The sequence below is a fragment of the Salmo salar genome, chromosome 01, assembly GCF_965601325.2.
Source record: "Salmo salar chromosome 01, fSalSal1, whole genome shotgun sequence".
In the NCBI taxonomy this organism is placed as follows: Eukaryota; Metazoa; Chordata; class Actinopteri; order Salmoniformes; family Salmonidae; genus Salmo; species Salmo salar.
Genome location: NC_138291.1, coordinates 138,420,667 through 138,441,717, shown reverse-complemented (window position 1 = coordinate 138,441,717; position 21,051 = coordinate 138,420,667). Strand labels below are relative to the sequence as shown.

Sequence of the window (21,051 nt, the reverse complement as noted above, 5' to 3'; positions counted from 1 at the left end):
CATTCAAATTGCCATCGATAAAATGCAATTGTGTTCGTTGTCTGTAGCTTATGCATGCCCATACCATAACCCCACCGCCACCATGGGGCACTGTTTACAACGTTGACATCAGCAAACCGCTCGCCCAGATGACGCCATACATGTTGCCTGCCATTCGCATGGTACAGTTGAAACCGCAATTCATCCATGAAGAGCACACTTTTCTAGTGTGCCACTGGCCATCGAAGTTGAGCATTTGTCTACTGAAATCGGTTACGACGCCGAACTGCAGTCAGGTCAAGACCCTGGTGAGGATAACGAGCACGCAGATGAGCTTCCCTGAGGCGGTTTCTGACAGTTTGTGCAGAAATCTTTCGGTTGTGCAAACCCACAGTGTAATCAGCTGTCCAGGTGGCTTGTCTCAGACCATCCCGCCGGTGAAGAAGCCGGATAGGGAGGTCCTGGGCTGGCGTGGTTACACTGACAAATTCTCACGACATTAGAGGCGGCTTATGGTAGAGAAATGAACATTCAATTCTTGGGCAACAGCTCTGGTGAACATTCCTGTAGTCAGCATGCCAATTGCATGCTCACTCAAAACTTCAGACACATGTGGCATTGTGTTGTGTGATAAAACTGCACATTTTAGAGTGGCCCGTTATTGTCCCCAGCACAAGGTGCACCTGTGTAATGATCATGCTATTTAATCAGCTTCTTGATATGCCACACCTCGCAAATATGCACAGTATTTGAGAGAAAGAAGCTTTTTGTGTGTATGGAACATTTCTGGAATACTTTACATGTTGCGTTTATATTTTTGTTTGGCATACTTTAGCTGCAACTGATTGACCTGGTTTATTGGAACCAATGAAATAGTCCCAAAAGTGCAAACCGTGCACATCTGGCACCACCAGGCAGGCTCAATCAAGCACTCAAAGTATTTGAAAGAAAACAAATATTATTTGAACCACAAGAGGTTGGTGGCACCTTAATTGGGGAGGACGGGCTTGTGGTAATGGCTGGAGTGGAAAGAGTGAAATGGTATCACCATGTGTTTGATGCCATTCCATTTGCTTCGTTCCAGCCATTATTATGAGCCGTCCTCCCCTCACCAGCCTCCACTGATTTGAACCCATGTCTGCAGTCCATAACTTTAGAATAGGCAATAGAAAAGGAAATTGTGCAAATACCAACAACCATCATCCAAATTATGTTTATTTTTACTTTCAGATGATGTTTAAGTTCTTGCAGGCTTATAACACTGTGGTGGGGGCTATACAAATTATATCTAAAAATATAAATGCCGGTGAGAGAACAAGGCCCTTTCTGAATAAGATTAAATATTGAAAGGCGAATCTCAGTCAGTAGAGTATAACTGCATGTTATACTACAGCCTGTTTGGGAAGGGAACCAAACAGTATATAGGAAAGAGGGTAAGGGAGGAAAAGACATAGGAAAGGATGGGGTAAAGGAGCTGAAGAGTAGTGGTGATTGCCATTCAGAAGAGGAGGATGAAATAAGCAAAGTGAGCGAGAGAGAAGAAGAGAGGGAAAGAATGAGGACAAAAGAGACAGCGAAGGAACAAGGGAAAAATATAGAGAATGAGAGTCGTATTGGTGATGGTATTGTACCATTCTTTGCGGTCAGCGTCACAATTGCAGTAGTGGTCTGAGTCGATGCAGTTACCCTGAAGACCGCAGCCACACTGCTGGCTCCCTGGTACTGCCCCGCCCCAGTACGTCTGGGGCTCGTCTGTACGTCCCACCCACCAAGTGAACGGAGATCCATCTGAGACACACACACACACACACACACTTATTCAAAAACCCTACAGACTCCAAAACTTTTTGGGCTCTAATGTAAAAACATTAAGCTCAAGGTATTGCAAATGTCTCCTAAACAGATCGGACAAGATGTGTTTTACCTAGAGACTAATAAGCGCTATTTGCAATGACAACACTGATGATATATAAAAGATACACTTTCCACAAAAAGACTGGAACAAGAGGAGAGCAAGAGTGTTTTATAGAGAATGGTTAACCTGTTATGGCTAGGGGGCAGTATTTTCACGGCTGGATAAAAAACGTACCCGATTTAATCTGGTTACTACTCCTGCCCAGTAACTAGAATATGCATATAATTATTGGCGTTGGATAGAAAACACTCCAACGTTTCTAAAACTGTTTGAATGGTGTCTGTGAGTATAACAGAACTCAAATGGCAGGTCAAAACCTGAGAGATTCCTTTACAGGAAGTGGCCTGTCTGACCATTTCTTGAACTTCTTTGCCATCTCTATCTTTTACAAAGGATCTCTGCTCTAACGTGACACTTCCTACGTCTTCCATGGGCGCTCAGAGCCCGGGAAAAACCTGAATGTCGTCATCCCAGCCCCAGGCTGAAACACATTATCGCCTTTCTCAAGTGGCCGATCAAGGGACTGTGGGCTTAGGCGCGTGCCCTGGCCTCTCCAGTCTTTGTGATTTTTCCTCTGTTTGCCGAAAAGGAGATTCCCGGTCGGAATATTATCGCTTTTTTACGAGATAAATTGCATAAAAATTGATTTTAAACAGCGGTTGACATGCTTCGAAGTACGGTAATGGAATATTTAGAATTTTTTTGTCACGAATTGCGCCATGCGCACGACCCTGAATTACCATTTCGGATAGTTTCTGGAACGGACGAACAAAACGCCGCTATTCGGATATAACGATGGATTATTTGGGACCAAACCAACATTTGTTATTGAAGTAGCAGTCCTGGGAGTGCATTCTGACGAAGACAACAAAAGGTAATCAAACTTTTATAATAGTAAATCTGATTTTGGTGAAGGCTAAACTTGCCGGGTGTCTAAATAGCTAGCCCGTGATGGCTGGGCTATGTACTTAGAATATTGCAAAATGTGCTTTCACCAAAAAGCTATTTTAAAATCGGACATATCGAGTGCATAGAGGAGTTCTGTATCTATAATTCTTAAAATAATTGTTATGCTTTTTGTGAACGTTTATCGTGAGTAATTTAGTAAATTGTTAGTAAATTCCCCGGAAGTTATGCTAGTTCTGAACGTCACATGCTAATGTAAAAAGCTGTTTTTTGATATAAATATGAACTTGATTGAACAAAACATGCATGTATTGTATAACATAATGTCCTAGGTGTGTCATCTGATGAAGATCATCAAAGGTTAGTGCTGCATTTAGCTGTCTTCTGGGTTTTTGTGACATTATATGCTAGCTTGAAAAATGGCTGTGTGATTATTTCTGGCTGGGCACTCTGCTGACATAATCTAATGTTTTGCTTTCTCTGTAAAGCCTTTTTGAAATCGGACAGTGTGGTTAGATAAAGGAGAGTCTTGTCTTTAAAATGCTGTGAAATAGTCATATGTTTGAAAAATATAATTTTTTGTATTTTTGAGGAATTTGTAATTCGCGCCACGCCTATCATTGGATATTGGAGCAGGTGTTCCGCTAGCGGAACGTCTAGATGTAAGAGGTTTAAGTCACCAGTTTCGGACCTCCACAAAAAAGCAAGATCGACTCCAAAGTGCTTCCAACACGCTCCCCTCATTATTCTTCATTTGACATTTTCCAGCATTATTTATTTAGCTTTGACATTGTTTTCCTCTTCTCTCAGTCAGCCTCTACAGTAACGAGATAGCTAATGAACAGCAATTACTCTGTGAAGCTGTGCGTTGCCTTGTTTCATGTTCATTTGCAGGTCTAAAATAGTAATGACAAGGTTGACAAACCTACAAATGAATACCACATGGCAAACATCAACGATACTCCAAAAAAATCACCTAAAAGCTAACTCAGTCAGTGCATAAACATGTAACGTTTCCAGAAATTGTGAATATTCTATCACAACACAATGGTGTTAAGCATATATACATTACTCAAAGAAAATACATCTCCCCTCCAAACCTAAATTAGTTTGCAACAAAGAGCATAATAATCAAATTGTGACGTCTGTTTAAGCTCTGCGTGTGGCGTGCAGCACTCTCACAGAGTGTCTCCCTAATGGCACCCTATTTCCTATATAGTGCAGTACTTTTGGCCAGAGACCTATGGGCCCTGATAGGGAAATAAGGAATAGGGAGCCATATGGGACGCATGCACTGACTCACAGCCGACCGAGTGAGCAGCTTTTTAATCATCCTGACCTTTATGGCTGGCTGGGATCAATACTGTTAATAAAAGGGCTTACCTGGTGTGTTTAAGAGGCGTGACTTTCTACAGTGGTAGACGACTTCCTGCTCGCAGTGCTCTGCCTGGGTAATTATGGCCCCGAGCTGTTCCGCATCGGCCGAATAGTTAAAATAGGCTAAATGCTGATTCATCCCAGAGGAGGCCTTTAATTTGGTTAGCTCCGTGTTATTGTGTTGGATCACCATCCATGTTTTATCTGGAGGAGAATAGAGAGAGAGACAGAGAAATGGAGGGAACCCCTACGATCATTTTACATCATTATGCAAATGTTAATGATAACAAAGACACTCTGAAAAATAGGGATGGGATGGGGTGGGTGGGAAGATGAGATGATTCCGATAGCTGCTGGTGCCAGCCCTGAAGGATTGGAATCCTGTCAGATGATCTGGGATCCCACCCAGAGATTCAGATTCAGTTTCAGAGTGTTTAATGGTCACATGTAAGTGGTTGCAGGTGTGATTGCAGGGTACAACATGCAGGACTAAGTGAAATAAAATAATGAAAATAATAATAAAAAACAACAATAGAAATAGCCCTATATACGTACATCATAACAACTGTAGCAGTGATGAATAAATAAATGGGGGTGAAGGATGTCCCTAGGAGGAGCGTGGCTATTCAGTTTTCAACCGGGGGAGTAGCGTGGCTATTCAGCAACCTGATGGTCTGAGGGTAGAAACTATTGGCCAGTCTTCAAGTTTTTGCCATGATGCTCCTGTACTGCCTGCGTCTCAGTGATTGAAACGAGGAGAACAGAGCGTGAGTTGGGTGACTGGGGTCCCTGATGATCTTTTTGGCCTTCCTGCAACACCTGGTGTAGGTGTCCTGTAGGGAATGCAGGCACGCACCCTCTGAAGCTACAGCTCACAGCTCAGTTACTTACTGAGAGCCATCAACTGCACCCTAAATGTGTCGATCTGTTTCCGTCAGTGAGAGAGATAACTAAAGCGCCACTGGCGGGCAATAAGCCAGTACCATACGCCAGTGTAGGTGGCCATTTAGATGTACCCCACTTTGCTGCTATAACAGCCTCCACTCTTCTGGGAAGGCGTTCTACTAGATGTTGAAACACTGCTGCGGGGACTTGCTTCCATTCAGCCACTAGCATTACTGTAGTTGGGCACTGCTTTTGGCCGATTAGGCCAGTCTAGCAGTCGGCGTTCCAATTCATCCCAAAGGTGTTCGATGGGGTTGAGGTCAGGGCTCTGTGCAGGCAAGTCAAGTTCTTCTCTTCAGTAAGGTTATTCTACTGCCAATGTTTGTCTATGGAGATTGCGTGGCTGTGTGCTCGAATTTATACACCTGTCAGCAATGGGTGTGGCTGAAATAGCCAAATCTACTAATTTGAAGGGGTGTCCACATACTTTTCTATATATAGTGTATTTGAGGTTTAACCTGTTAGGGCTAGGGGGCAGCATTGACACGGCTGGATAAAAAACATACCCGATTTAATCTGGTTACCACTCCTACCCAGTAACTAGAATATGCATATACTTATTACATATGGATAGAAAACACCCTACATTTTCTAAAACTGTTTGAATGGTGTCTGTGAGTATAACAGAACTCAAATGGCAGGTCAAAACCTGAGAGATTCCTTTACAGGAAGTGGCCTGTCTGACCATTTGTTGAACTTCTTTTCCATCTCTATCATTTACTAAGGATCTCTGCTCTAACGTGACACTTCCCACGTCGTCCATAGGCGCTCAGAGCCCGGGAAAAAACAGAATGTCGTCATTCCAGCCCCAAACTGAAACACATTATCGCCTTTCTCAAGTGGCCGATCAAGGGACACTAGCTTATGCGCGTGACCCCGACCGCCCCCGCCTTTGGGATTTTTTCCTCTGTTTGCCGAAAAGGAGATTCCCTGTCGGAATATTATCGCTTTTCTACGAGAAAAATGTCGTAAAAATTGATTTTAAACAGCGGTTGACATGCTTCGAAGTACGGTAATGGAATACTTAGAATTTTATTGTCACGAATTGCGCCATGCGCGTGACACTTCTTTACTATTTCGGATAGTGTCTGGAACGCACGAACAAAACGCCGCTATTCGGATATAACGATGGATTATTTTGGACCAAACCAACATTTGTTATTGAAGTAGCAGTCCTGGGTGTGTATTCTGACGAAGACAACAAAAGGTAATGAAACTTTTATAATAGTAAATATGATTATGGTGAGTGCTAAACTTGCCGGGTGTCTAAATAGCGAGCCCGTGATGCCTGGGCTATGTACTTAGAATATTGCAACATGTGCTTTCACCAAAAAGCTATTTTAAAATCGGACATATCGAGTGCATAGAGGAGGTCTGTATCTATAATTCTTAAAATAATTGTTATGCTTTTTGTGAATGTTTATCGTGAGTAATTTAGTAAAATGTTAGCGAATTCCCCGGAAGTTTGCGGGGGGTATGCTAGTTCTGAACGTCACATGCTAATGTAAAAAGCTGGTTTTTGATATAAATATGAACTTGATTGAACAAAACATGCATGTATTGTATAACATAATGTCCTAGGGTTGTCATCTGATGAAGATCATCAAAGGTGAGTGCTGCATTTAGCTGTCTTCTGGGTTTTGGTGACATTATATGCTGGCTTGAAAAATGGGTGTCTGATTATTTCTGGCTTGGTACTCTGCTGACATAATCTAATGTTTTGCTTTCGTTGTAAAGTCTTTTTGAAATCGGACAGTGTGGTTAGATTAACGAGAGTCTTGTCTTTAAATGGCTGTAAATAGTCATATGTTTGAGAAATTGAAGTAATAGGATATTTAAGGTTTTGAAAATCGCGCCACAGGATAGCAGTGGCTGTTACGTAGGTGGGACGAATTCGTCCCGCCTAGCCTAGAGAGGTTAAAAAGGTTTCAGAATTTTGTAATTTACACTTAGAAATTTCAGACTTGATTTGTATGCATCAACCCTTACAAAAATGTCATTAATTATAATCCACAGAATAATTCAAATTTCCTGTTGCTGCAGGATTATTTTCCTGCTAGCAAACTGGCTCAAATTAAGATCCAACATCTGTATAAATTAGGCAATGGTAAAAACTAAAAGAACAGTCACAGTGCTGCCAGTGGTTATGTATGCAATGTACTAATGTATGGAGAAAGGTAATGTATGCAGGGAAACCATAACTAGTCATGCAGTGGTCATAATGTATGCAAGGAAACCCTACTGTAGCTCGTCATCCAGTGGTTTAATTAGCTCTGAAGTTTGTGTGAAAATCCTTTGTTACATAGAGACAGCCACCAAAACTCCAACATCCAAAAGTTAATAATGAAACAATATTTCTAACATAAAGATTGTGGGAAAGGGTCAGTGGGGATAAAGAACAATCCTGTCAAAGTGTTTATTATTTTCTTATATCATTAAGGATGGTATAACTAAATAACTATCTCTGAGGGTGTACACATTCTAGTTGTCAGGTTTGCATCTAAATATTGTATAAAATATATGATTAAGTATGACAATATTTTTGTGAAGATAGCAATGTGATTTTAGCCTTCTAAATGAGATAATGGCTTTTCATATAAACCTGGGCCCAGTCAGTAACCATGCCCACTTGAGCACAGACATTGTGTCCGCGTGATGGAACGCCCCTAAGACCAGAGTGCTTAAAAGACTCGCTAACGAAATTAACATTAGACCAAAACATGCCGGATTGCTGCCGGCGTGTAAAGTGGTCCTAGCTGTACCATGAATAATCAACCATTGAGACCAGAGAAGTTGAAATTGTTAAAAAGTCTAGACCAAACATTCACAGTCTGCAGCTGTGCATGTAAAGTAGTCTCGGACATTTGACCAAAGACGAGAGGGAAGACAGATCCCTCTCACCACCGTGTGGTACATCTGAAGTATCTATCTAACGAACACTCAACACCAAAAGAAGCCTACAAATAAGGAGGAAATTGTGACCTCTGGTGGACAATCAGAGACTTACATCAAACCACTTCCCACAGAACCATCGAGTTCAACAGAGAGACGACAAAGACATCTATGAGTAAATATATACATTGCATTTATTTTCCGAATGAGCGGTCGTTCATGTGCAAAGCATTCATATTCCCATTTGTCTCCCCCTCCCCCTTACATACCCCTCCCTTTCCATTGTGTAACCAAACAGTCATGTTTTTGTTAGTCCACTAGGGAAATGTTTTCATTGTATTATGTATGTAATCAATAACCTATGCTGTGTGTTTACATATTCTGTGTGATGATTTAGTTAGTTAGTAAAAAAATTATTAAGCCAATTTGTGTATTTCTGATTCATCACTTAGGTTAGGGTTCATGCAGATATCCAAGAACTGTGCGATGTTCAGAATGAGACTGATGAGGTAATAATTAAAAATGTACTGTAATTGACGTAAGAGATATTTTTATATTTTTTGAGTTTAAGTCGGGACATAGTAACTCGTTAAAGAACTTTTCCCGTGGTGCCCCAAATTCCTAATGAGTTAATTGTTACATGATTCATTTAATCGAGTATCAATTCAACATAGTAGGTAATTATTTGATAAATAGCAGTCATCACATTAATTAATGATAGTCACATCACTACAACATGTTTATATGCTATCTGGAGCAGCGGGGCCTCAAGGGGGACCCCAAATCTCCGAAACCAAAATAGTAATTATATATATATATATATATATAAACTCTGCAAAGAAAGAAACGTCCCTTTTTCAGGACCCTGTCTTTCAAAGACAATTTGTAAAAATCCAAATAACTTCACAGATCATTCTAAAGGGTTCAAACACTATTTCCCATACTTGTTCAGTGAACCATAAACAATTAAAGAACATGCACCTGTGGAACGGTCGTTAAGACACTAACAGCTTACAGACGGTAGGCAATTAAGGTCACAGTTATGAAAACTTAGTAGAAAGGCCTCTTTAGTGTCCTAACTCTGAAAAACACCAAAAGAAAGATGCCCAGGGTCCCTGCTCATCTGCGTGAACGTGCCTTGGGCATGCTGCAAGGAGGCATGAGGACTGCAGATGTTGCCAGGGCAATAAATTGCAATGTCCGCACTGTGAGACGCCTAAGACAGCGCTACAGGGAGACAGGACGGACAGCTGATCGTCCTCGCAGTGGCAGACCACGTGTAACGACACCTGCACAGGATCGGTACATCCGAACATCACACCTGCGAGACAGGTACAGGATGGCAACAACTGCCCGAGTTACACCAGGAACGCACAATCCCTCCATCAGTGCTGAGACTGTCCGCAATAGGCTGAGAGAGGCTGGACTGAGGACTTGTAGGCCTGTTGTAAGGCAGGTCCTCACCGGACATCACCGGCAAGAACGTCGCCTACGGGCACAAACCCACCATCGCTGGACCAGACAGTACTGAAAAAAAGTGCTCTTCACTGACGAGTCGCGGTTTTGTCTCACTGGGTTGATGGTTAGATTCGCGTTTAACGTCAAAGGAATGACAGTTACACCGAGGACTGTACTCTGGAGCGGGATCGATTTGGAGGTGGAGGGTCCGTCATGGTCTGGATCGGTGTGTCACAGCATCATCGGACTGAGCTTGTTGTCATTGCAGGCAATCTCAACGCTGTGCATTACAGAGAAGACATCCTCCTCCCTCATGTGGTACCCTTCCTGCAGGCTCATCCTGACATGACCTACCAGCATGACAATGCCACCAGCCATACTGCTCATTCTGTGCATGATTTCCTGCAAGACGGGAATGTCAGTGCTGCCATGGACAGCGAAGAGCCTGGATCTCAATCCCATTGAGCACGTCTGGGACCTGTTGGATCAGAGGGTGAGGGCTAGGGCCATTCCCCCCAGAAATGTCCTGGAACTTGCAGGACCTTGGTGGAAGAGTGGGGTAACATCTCACAGCAAGAACTGGCAAATCTGGTGCAGTCCATGAGGAGGAGATGCACCGCACTACTTAATGCAGCTGGTGGCCACACCAGATACTGACTGTTACTTGATTTTGACCCCCCCTTTGTTCAGGGACACTTTATGCCATTTCTGTTAGTCACATGTCTGTGGAAGTTGTTCAGTTTATGTCTCAGTTGTTGAATCTTGTTATGTTCATAGAAATACTTACACATGTTAAGTTCGCTGAAAATAAACACAGTTCATTTACACAGACGTTAATTTTTTTGCTGAGTTGATATAGCCCGTGGGCCCCCACGCCTTTTGAGAGTGTGTGGTGTGTGTGTGTGTGTGTGTCTGTGAGTGTGCGTGTGGCTTACCTGTCATGTTGCAATAAATCAGCTGTGGCTTGATCAGGCCGCTTCCATCCACGTCTATGTAATACAGCCCTGTTGTGTTACCCTTGTGTTTGTATACTTCACATGACTGCTCATAGACGGCTGAGGAGAAAACAAAGACTCAGGTTACTTACTGCTAAATCCTAACTGAAATGAGTACTCGCTGAAATTATTTTAAAAAATGCGAACACACACACACACACACACACACACACACACACACACACACACACACACACACACACACACACACACACACACACACACACACACACACACACACACACACACACACACACAGCAAGCATACAAGGCCCTCCCTTGTCCGCTATTCGGCAAATCAGATCATGACTTGGTACTCCTGCTTACTGTATACAAGGAGACGCTCAAACAGGAAATGCCTGTGACTCGCTCCTTTGAGAAATGGTCATCAGAATCTGAGATTATGCTACATGAATGCTTTGCATGGCTGATTGGAATATGTTCCGAGACTCTACCGATAACGTCAACGGGCTAACCACATCTGTCACCGGCTTCATAAGGAAATGCATCAGCGACGTTGTCCCCACAGTGAAAGTTCGCTGCTTCCCCAATCAAAATCCCTGGATTAACACAGATATTGGCGCTAAACTAAAGGACAGGGTTACCGCGCACAGGGTTATCGCAGACAAACCTGAGGTTACAACTGAGGACAGCAACAATAAGTCCCACTACAACCTCAGAGAATTTCCAACGAGCAAAAGGACAATATAGGAATAAGGTGGAATCATACTACACAGGCTCTAACGCCCGCCATGTGTGGCAGGGGCTACAGTCCATTACGGAATACAAAGGAAGACCCAGCCACAATCAGCCCAATGATGCCCCTCTTCCAGACGAACTCAATATATTTTACGTACACTTCGACAATACAACCCCGTAACGTGCATGAGGGCACCTACCGACCCAGAGGACTGGTTCTACTTGTACGGCAGCAGGGCTGGATGGTATTCCAGGGCACATTCTCAGAGCATGTGCAGATCAGCTGGAAGGCACATTCACGGTTATTTTCACCCTCTCCTTGTCCCAGTCTTTAATCCCCACGTTTTAAGATGAATACCATTATTCCTGTTCCCAAGAACTCTAAGGCTTCATGCCACAATGACTACTGCCCTGTAGCTCTCACATCTGTAATCATTAAATGCTTTGAAAGGCTGGTTATGGCACACATCAACTCTATCATCCCAGACACTTTAGACCCACTCCAATTTGCATACCACCCCAACAGATCCATAGACAACGCAGTCTCAATTGCACTCCACACTGCCCTCACCCACCTAGACAATAGGAATACCTACAGTTGAAGTCAGAAGTTTACATACACCTTAGCCAAATACATTTCAACTCAGTTTTCACAATTCCTGACATTTAATCCGAGTAAAAATTCCCTGTCTTAGTTCAGTTAGGATCTCCACTTTATTTCAAAAATGTGAAATGTCAGAATAATAGTAGAGAGAATGATTTATTTCAGCTTTTATTTATTTCATCACATTCCCAGTGGGTCAGAAGTTTACATACACTCAATTAGTATTTAGTAGCATGGCCTTTAAATTGTTTAACTTGGGACAAACATTTTGGGTAACCTTGCACAAGCTTCCCACAATAAGTTGGGTGAGTTTTGGCCCATTCCTCCTTGCTCACACACGCCTTTTCAGTTCTGCCCACAAATCTTCTACAGGATTGAGGCCAGGGCTTTGTGATGGCCACTCCAATACCTTGACTTTGTTGTCCTTAAGCCATTTTGCCACAACTTTGGATGTATGCTTGGGGTCATTGTCCATTTGGAAGTCCCATTTGCGACCAATCTTTAACTTCCTGACTGATGTCTTGAGATGTTGCTTCAATATATCCACATAATTTTCCTGCCTCATGATGCCATATATTTTGTGAAGTGCACCAGTCCATACTGCAGCAAAGCACCCCCACAACATGATCCTGCCACCCCCATGCTTCACGGTTGGGATGGTGTTCTTCGGCTTGCAGGCCTCCCCCTTTTTCCTCCAAACATAACGAGGGTCATTATAGCCAAACAGTTCTATTTTTGTTTCATCAGACCAGAGGACTTTTCTCCAAAAAGTACAATCTTTGTCCCCATGTGCAGTTGCAAACCGTAGTCTGGCTTTTTTATGGCGGTTTTGAAGCAATGGCTTCTTCCTTGCTGAGCGGCCTTTCAGGTTATGTCGATATAGGACTCGTTTTACTGTGGATGTAGATACTTTTGTACCTGTTTCCTCCAGCATCTTCACAAGGTCCTTTGCTGTTGTTCTGGGATTGATATTCACTTTTCGCACCAAAGTACGTTCATCTCTATGAGACAGAACACGTCTCCTTCCTGAGCGGTATGACGACTGTGTGGTGCCATGGTGTTTATACTTGCGTACTATTGTTTGTACAGATGAAAGTGGTACCTTCAGGTGTTTGGAAATTGCTCCCAAGGATGAACCAGACTTGTGGTGGTCCACAATTTTTTTTCTGAGGTCTTGGCTGATTTATTTGGATTTTCCCATGATGTCAAGCAAAGAGGCACTGAGTTTGAAGGTAGGCCTTGAAATACATCCACAGGTACACCTCCAATTGACTCAAATTATGTCAATTAGCCTATCAGAATCTTCTAAAGCCATGACATCATTTTCTGGAATTTTCCAAGCTGTTTAAAGGCACAGTCAACTTAGTGTATGTAAACTTCTGACCCACTGGAATTGTGAAACAGTGAATAATAAGTGAAATAATAGTCTGTAAATAATTGTTAGAAAAATTACTTGTGTCATGCACAAAGTAGATGTCCTAACCGACTTGCCAAAACTATAGTTTGGAAATTTGTGGAGTGGTTGAAAAACAAGTTTTAATGACTCCAACCTAAGTGTATGTGAAATTCTGACTTCAACTGTATATGAGAATGCTGTCCAAATCACTTTCAAGTAACTTAATTGAGTTACACAGTCATTTCTTTATACTTCAAGATGATTTGGACATGATTTGGCATGAAAAGGAAAATAGGGACCTTACTGTATATCAAAACCTCAACACAGTTTTCAGCTGAGGAACATACTTCAGGCTTTTGGGTGGAAAGGACTGTCCGAAGATAGTCCATAATGCATTCACATTTGTGAATGAATAACTATCTCACAGAATACATAACATGCACAAATTATTATCATTATTATATATCTTTTTCTTCATATTCTAATCTAAGACACCTAGGCATGTTGGGCGTGCCAACACAACACACATACACAAAGACAAACTTTTATATTCCAATACACTACTGTACTGAGGCATGTTGGTGTTTGCCAAACAGCAATGCTGCCAGAGACACAGAACCGCAAAAGACGCTCTTTATCTTGGGCCATCTCTCTTTCCACTCTGCTTTACCCTCAACAGTAGCTTTGTGTGCCAGCTGTCTGTTCTGTTATTGCAGATGTTGTTACATTATTGATGTGCTCACCGTCATTATCTGAAAGGAAACGCACAGAAAACCATTGCATGCCAGAATAAAGGGTGCTAGCTGGTGTCCCTAAGGAACGCAGGCCCCATCGCTGCAGATGTTGCTGTTTCTCTGACTGCGTCCATAATGGCACCCTATTTCCTGTATAGTGCACTACTTTTGAACAGAGTCCTATGGGTCCTGCTCAAAAGAAGTTCACTATCTAGGGAAAAGGATGCCATTTCAGACACACCCACTGTGTATCCCAGTCCATACAATTCTGAATAGCTCCTGGATAATGGCTAGTGGGCATGGCTGACTGATAAATAATGAATACAAGGCTATAATAATAACAATGTTAACCGGAGGATGCATCCAGTTGAGTGTTCTTCTTCACTAAAGAATTTGCTATTCCCCCTCTTTCACTGTTACACTAACCAGCTGGGTTCCTTAGTTGGTCCTTTGTTCTTGCCCAGCACACACACTTGCAGCTAATCAAGGGCTTGATAATTCGTTGAATCAACGAATCAAGGTGATTCGTTGAATAAGATTTGTTAGTTCTGGACAGCAACAAAATGTGCACCCTGTGGTGGGTCGCCATGATCAGCACTATGAAACCCTTCTGTAGTGTAACTAGAACACATTGACCTGGCATAGTACAGACCCTCATGAAATAAAGCATAGATACCCGTACAGCACAGGAGGCTGCTGAGCGGAGGGAGGCTCATAATAATGTCCGGAGCGGAGCGAATGGAATGGTATCAAACACATGGAAACCATGTGCTTGATGTATTTGATACCTTTCCACCTATTCCACTCCAGCCATAATCACGAGCACATCCTCCCCAATGAGTGCCACCACCAAACTCCTGTGCCGCACACTGATGAATGCTCCTGTTGTTTTGTTGTGCAACCTTTTGACTCAGGTCTCCGTCAGACATTTCTTTGTACCCTACAAGTCATTAGATGTGTGTGTACACATTTGAAACAATACAAACCCTCCCCCCTAGACAGAACAGAATAAGTAACATCCTTTAACAGTTTAGTGACACATGACACCTCCAATCTCGTAAATGTCTTATTTCCTCCTCACCTGAAACACTTCCTGTGATTGATCTGGGTCTCAGCTCAAATCTAATTATGCATACAGAGTCAATCGCTGCTAGTCCTTTCTTTGTCTCCACCACCACCTCACTTTCAGCGCAACTCTAGTGTGAATGTGTTAAATGGTGAGGTGATTATGTTTGACTGACAAATGGCTTAATTTCAAGTTTTAATCTTCTTCCACACAATTTATGATGACCCGGGTTGCAGCGAGAGAGAGAAGCATCATTAAAGGCTCTGTCCTATTCCTTATCTATGGTGTGGCTTTGACAAGAGGTTCTGGCGTTGCTGCAGGCTATTGCTGCATCACAGATAAGGCATTTGACCTTGAATTCAACGGACTGTTTCACTGTGCATGTATACGGAACAAACACATTATCCTCTTGACAGTATTTCTGCTTTAGTTCCGTTTAGTCATACAGCCACATGCAGGCATGTACTGTATATATTCTTCAGATACAAAAACCAACAGAGAAGATACAGAAAATGCCTCTTACAGCTGTGACATGTTGCTCCACTGTAGCCTGTGTTAGAGCAATTGCAATGGAAGGTACTCCAAGACTGAGTGCATCTCCCCCTGTGTTCACAATGGCTTGGAGAGCATCTGAAAAGAGAAGAGAGATATTTATTCACCAGAGATTTCCAAAAGGTCAAAAATCTGCATGTATATTTTTCAAGGATCCAAGTACACTTTCAAGAGTAAAAGCCAATTTATGCTTGCTATGGAGGGTGTGGATGCAATTGCAGAGCCTCTGGAGGCTTGCAGAGGCCAAATCGAGCTCCGTACTGCATCACCATGTGCCTCCCAAATTTTGTAACATTGCGGAGGGCTCCGTATAGCTCCGTATTGACATGATTGGTTGATGGTAGGTGGGGGCTGGAGGTCCTGTATAAACACAAACTCACTTCCTTGGCATCTTCCTTCATAACAGCTCTGCTCTGCTCCGCAAAGTGCAAGAAGTATGAATGCCCTGACTTCTGCAGAGGCCGTATCACAGTAAATGCTGTACGGTCACCGCAAACTATTTTCTCAGAAAGGTATATCTGACTAAATACAACCATTGTTTGACGTGCTGTGAATGTCCTATGAATGTCTAGGAATAAATATGTCTTTATGTCCTTTATAATACTGTCCTTAAGATAAGTGCATCAGCTTTTGGTTCAATGTCCTTTTACTTGAGCTATTCTAAACCTTTTTAAAGTATCCTCAAGAACTGTTCAGCACAGGTGGACATTATTAGAATGTCCATTCATGACATGAAGAGAATGTTCTCCTTTGAAATGGTCAGTTCTGAAAATTAATAATGGGCACCATTATAATTACATTCTAATCATCTGAAAACAATAAGAAGCCATGTGTGTGGAGATGTACGTGTTTCATGATGCATACCTTTTCGTAGCCTATGTTAATTAAAGAAGCAATAAAACTGGCCTTCTTTAGACTAGTAGAGTATTTGGAGCATCAGCATTTATGGGTTCGATTACAGGCTCAAAATGGCCAGAAACAAAGAACTTTCTTCTGAAACTCATTGGTCTATTCTTGTTCTGAGAAATGAAGGCTATTCCATGCAAGAAATTGCCAAGAAACTGAAGATCTCGTAGAACGCTGTGTACTACTCCCTTCATAGAACAGCGCAAACTGGCTCTAACCAGTTTGCGCTAACCAGTTGTGCCCCGGTACACAACTGAGCAAGAAGACAAGTACTTTAGAGCATCTAGTTTGAGAAACAGACACCTCACAAATCCTCAACTGGCAACTTCATTAAATAGTACCCGCAAAACACCAGTCTCAATGTCAACAGTGAAGAGGCGACTCCAGGATGCTAGCCTTCTAGGCAGTCTGGCCAATAAAAATAAAAGATTAAGATGTGCAAAAGAACACAGACACTGGACAGACGAAGATTGGAAAAAAGTGTTATGGACAGACTAATCTAAGTTTGAGGTGTTCGGATCACGAAGAAGAACATTCGTGAGACGCAGAAAAACTGAAAAGATGCTGGAGGGGTGCTTGACGCCATCTGTCAAGCATGGTGGAGGCAATGTGATGGTCTGGGGGTGCTTTGGTGGTGGTAAAGTGGGAGACTTGTACAGGGTTAAAGGGATCTTGAAAAAGGAAGGCTATCACTCAATTTTGCAACGCCATGCCATACCCTGTGGATGGCGCTTAATTGGAGCCAATTTCCTCCTACAACAGGACAATGACCCAAAGCACAGCTCCAAACTGTGCAACAACTATTTAGGGAAGAAGCAGTCAGCTGGTATTCTGTCTATAATGGAGTGGCCATCACAGTCACCGGATCTCAACCCTATTGAGCTGTTGTGGGAGCAGCTTGACCGTATGGTACGAAAGAAGTGCCCATCAAGCCAATCCAACTTGTGGGAGGTGCTTCAAGAAGCAGGGGGTGAAATCTCTTCACATTACCTCAACAAATTCACAACTAGAATGCTAAAGGTCTGCAAGGCTGTAATTGCTGCAAATGGAGGATTCTTTGACGAAAGCAAAGCTTGAAGGACACAATTATTATTTCAATTAAAAATCATTATGTATAACCTTGTCAACGTCTTGACTATATTTCCTATTCATTTTGCGAATCATTTCATGTATGTTTTCATGGAAAACAAGGACATTTCTAAGTGACCCCAAACTTTTGAACGGTAGCGTATGTGTGTGCATTTTGTAGCTGTAGGCTCTAAATGCAGCATGGGTACGGATTTTGAGCCCTTCCCGACAACAACGGAATGTGAGAACATATTTCAGGCTGAGAATGAAACGGTTGCCTTCTAACACTGTTCTCTCTCAGATATAGATTTAAAATGGCATGTGAAGGAGGGAGGACATCCTGCCAGCCGTCCCCATCATCCTCAACCCAGCAGCCCAGCCTGAAACACATTCGTCTGCCTGGCCTGACTGGAATTGATTCCAGAACAGCCACTGAGCTGAATCACAGGATTTCACAGGCTGCCTCACGCTCTCACTGCTGCCTGCTGCCTCATGCACACATTATCTTTCTTTCTCTCAAACACACACACACACACACACACTATATCTCTCACCGCAGCCTGCTGTTCACATGGCAAGCTTTCTTCTCAGGCACACAAGTAAATGCCTGCAGGCAGGTACCATTTTCTTGTTAATAACAGTCCCTTTATGACGTTGTGGGTTCAGGTGGTCAACTGCTCAGAGCTCTGAGACTTGGAGACAGTCAGACACACAGACACACGCACACCTGTCTCTCTTCCTGAGGGAGCAACCAACCATCACTGACTGAATGATAGCTGTGTCAAGTCAGAATCATATGAAGGAATGGTGTCACAACACCGGGCTGACAATGCCCGGTTCACAAACAAATCAAACTCAAATCAAAGTTTACACAGACTTACACATACACCAATTTGCAGATGCTTATGCTCCAGCGGTGCAGTATTATCTAAAAATAACAAAACACATATAGTATAATCCAAAAAGTTAAAAGAAGAAGAAAAAAAAAGAAATTAAGAAATATCAGTGAGCCATAATAGAACGAGTCCGGAATATATATACTGTATATAGTAGTAGTAGGATGAGCCATGGCTAGAATACAGTATATACTATACATATGAAGAGGGTAGAACAGTATGTAAACATTATTAAAATGACCAGTGTTCAACGACTCTATGAATATAAGGGAACAATCTCTAAGGTGCAGGGCAGACTACCGGGTGGTGACCGGCTAGTGACAGTGTCTAAGGATCAGGGCAGGGTACCGGGCGGAGGCCAGCTGTTTAACTACAAGACAAGAGCGGGGTCTGATGCTGAAAGAATGGGGTCTGGCTGGTTTATCCTATACAAAGAGACACTTGGCTGGTGTATATCATTGCACTGTATATCATCACGCGGTGTGTCCATCCAACTGTACTCAACGTGACTCCAAGTCATTACAGTTCACAGCCATGTAACTGAACCCCCCCCCCCCGGTAAAGAACCCTAAAGAGAAAGGTTTGCTAGAATGTCCTACAAAGGACTTCAACAAGCTACAAAGTAAATAACCTCATTCCCCTGAACAGTGTGATGGGACCGAGAAAGTGTATATTTGTATCCCCTTCTGGGGAGAGGGAGAGAGAGAGAGAACCTGCTCCAGGACCGTATGCCACAGTAGCTCAAAGACAGGGTGACAGGAGGTTGGCACAGCTAGGCACCCTCTGCTACTTATAACTCCCTCTCTCCCTGGCCCTGATGCCAACTCCAGCCCAGCCCTCGGCAGGCTAAGTCTCTTGCATCGTGACCCCAATCACAGAGAGGTCACAAATATAGCCGTGTCACAGGGCGGAAAAGTCACCGGCTGAGAGACAGGCACAGCAGGCCGGTAGAAACAACAGTGTAGGCTACAGTGTTGTTTTCTTAGTCATCATTCACTGGTGTCTGAACAGTAGTTTGTCTTCAAGAGGCAGCTGAGCCTGACAAGGGCCCTGAAGGAGACAGGTAGAGTGACCACATGTCAAGGATTATGCGGGACAGTCCCTCAATTGGCCCTTTGTCCCAATCAAACAATCATGTCCAGCACGTTATCAACACATTCAAACACCACTAAATAAGAAAAAAAGGTTGATTTAATTTGCCCAGTATTAAAGTCAGACATTTCGACCTGTATTTAGTGCTAATGACTGTGATAGCCTAGCCTGCTGGTGATGTTAAACACTTCTCCAATCGTTGTTGAGATCTGATATTCTGCGCAGCGCAAGACGAGACGTAAGCCAATGTCATAGGCCAGGGATGGGCAATTTTGATAGGGGTGGGGACCAAAAAATAAAAAATAAGTCAGAACTCATGAGGGGCAGCAGTTGCTCGCGGGTCTGCATAACCACCCAAAAATTCCAAGATTTTAATAAAAATCCACAGATGTATGTGGTCTCTCATTTCTGCATCACCAAATTTTGCATGAGGCAAAAGAGTAGGCTAGGTGTGTTTCAATTGCTCATTAAGGGCAGCAGACTACAGGTGTGTAGTGCTGCCTGAGTGCACTGGAGCTTCGCTCTGCCACTTCTCACAATGGTGCTTGTTTACTAAAGTTAGCTGAATCAACGTCTTGGAAGATAACATAATGATGAATTAGCATTCTACATCACATAACCAAATATACAGTGCTTTCGGAAAATATTCAGACCCGTTGACTTTTATCCACATTTTGTACCATTACAGCCTTATTCTAAAATGGATTAAACCATTTTTTCCCATGTATCAATCCACACATAATAAATACCCCATAATGACAGGAGAAAAAACAGGTTTTCGTCAGCGATTACAGCCTCAAGTGTTTTTGGGTATGACACTACAATCTTGGCACACCTGTATTTGGGGAGTTTCTCCCATTCTTCTCTGCAGATCCTCTGAAGCGCTCTCAGGTTGGATGGGGAGCGTCGTTGCACAGCTATTTTCAGGTCTCTCCAGAGATGTTCGATCGGGTTCAAGTCTGGGCTTTGGCTGGGCCACTCAAAGACATTCAGAGACTTGTCCCAAAGCCAATCCTGCATTGTCTTGGCTGTGTGCTTAGTGTCATTGTCCTGTTGGAAGGTGAACCTTCACCCCAGTCTGAGGTCCTGAGCGCTCTGGAGCAGGTTTTCATCAAGGATCTCTCTGTACTTTGCTCCATTCATCTTTCTATAGATCCTGACTAGTCTCCCAGTCCCTGCCGCTGAAAAACATCCCCACAGCATGATGCTGCCACCACCATGCTTCACTGTCGGGATGGTGCCAGGTTTCCTCCACATGTGACGTTTGGCAAACCTGTTTTTGCTTTGTCATTATGGGGTATTGTGTGCAGATTGATGAGGGGAAAAAAACGATTTAATCCATTTTAGAATAAGGCTGTAATGTAACAAAATGTGGAAGAAGTCAAGGGGTCTGAATACTTTCCGAATACACTGTAATAGGATAGTATAACGTTACTGTTACACCAAAAACCTTTTTTAATGAGATTTATGGATGGTAGCTGAAAAGTAAACTAATATTTGTATATAATGCATCCAAAACTCAACAGCGTGCACCACAAGGCAGAAAGTGCTTTGATTGAATCTTCGTAATA

General features: G+C 42.8%; 1 protein-coding gene across 3 annotated transcripts in view; it reads right to left on the bottom strand.

The window, feature by feature from the left end:
• The window catches only part of LOC106561104 (contactin-associated protein-like 4), a 210,218-nt gene that overhangs the window by 64,160 nt on the left and 125,007 nt on the right, over window positions 1-21,051 (bottom strand). For all 3 annotated transcript variants that reach the window (XM_045688516.2, XM_045688526.2, XM_045688535.2), the window contains 4 exons: window positions 15,490-15,596; window positions 10,408-10,527; window positions 4,184-4,381; window positions 1,611-1,767 (listed from right to left, as the gene is read on the bottom strand). In XM_045688516.2, the coding sequence (XP_045544472.2) occupies window positions 1,611-1,767; window positions 4,184-4,381; window positions 10,408-10,527; window positions 15,490-15,596 (582 nt within the window). The remainder of the gene's footprint in view (window positions 1-1,610; window positions 1,768-4,183; window positions 4,382-10,407; window positions 10,528-15,489; window positions 15,597-21,051) is intronic.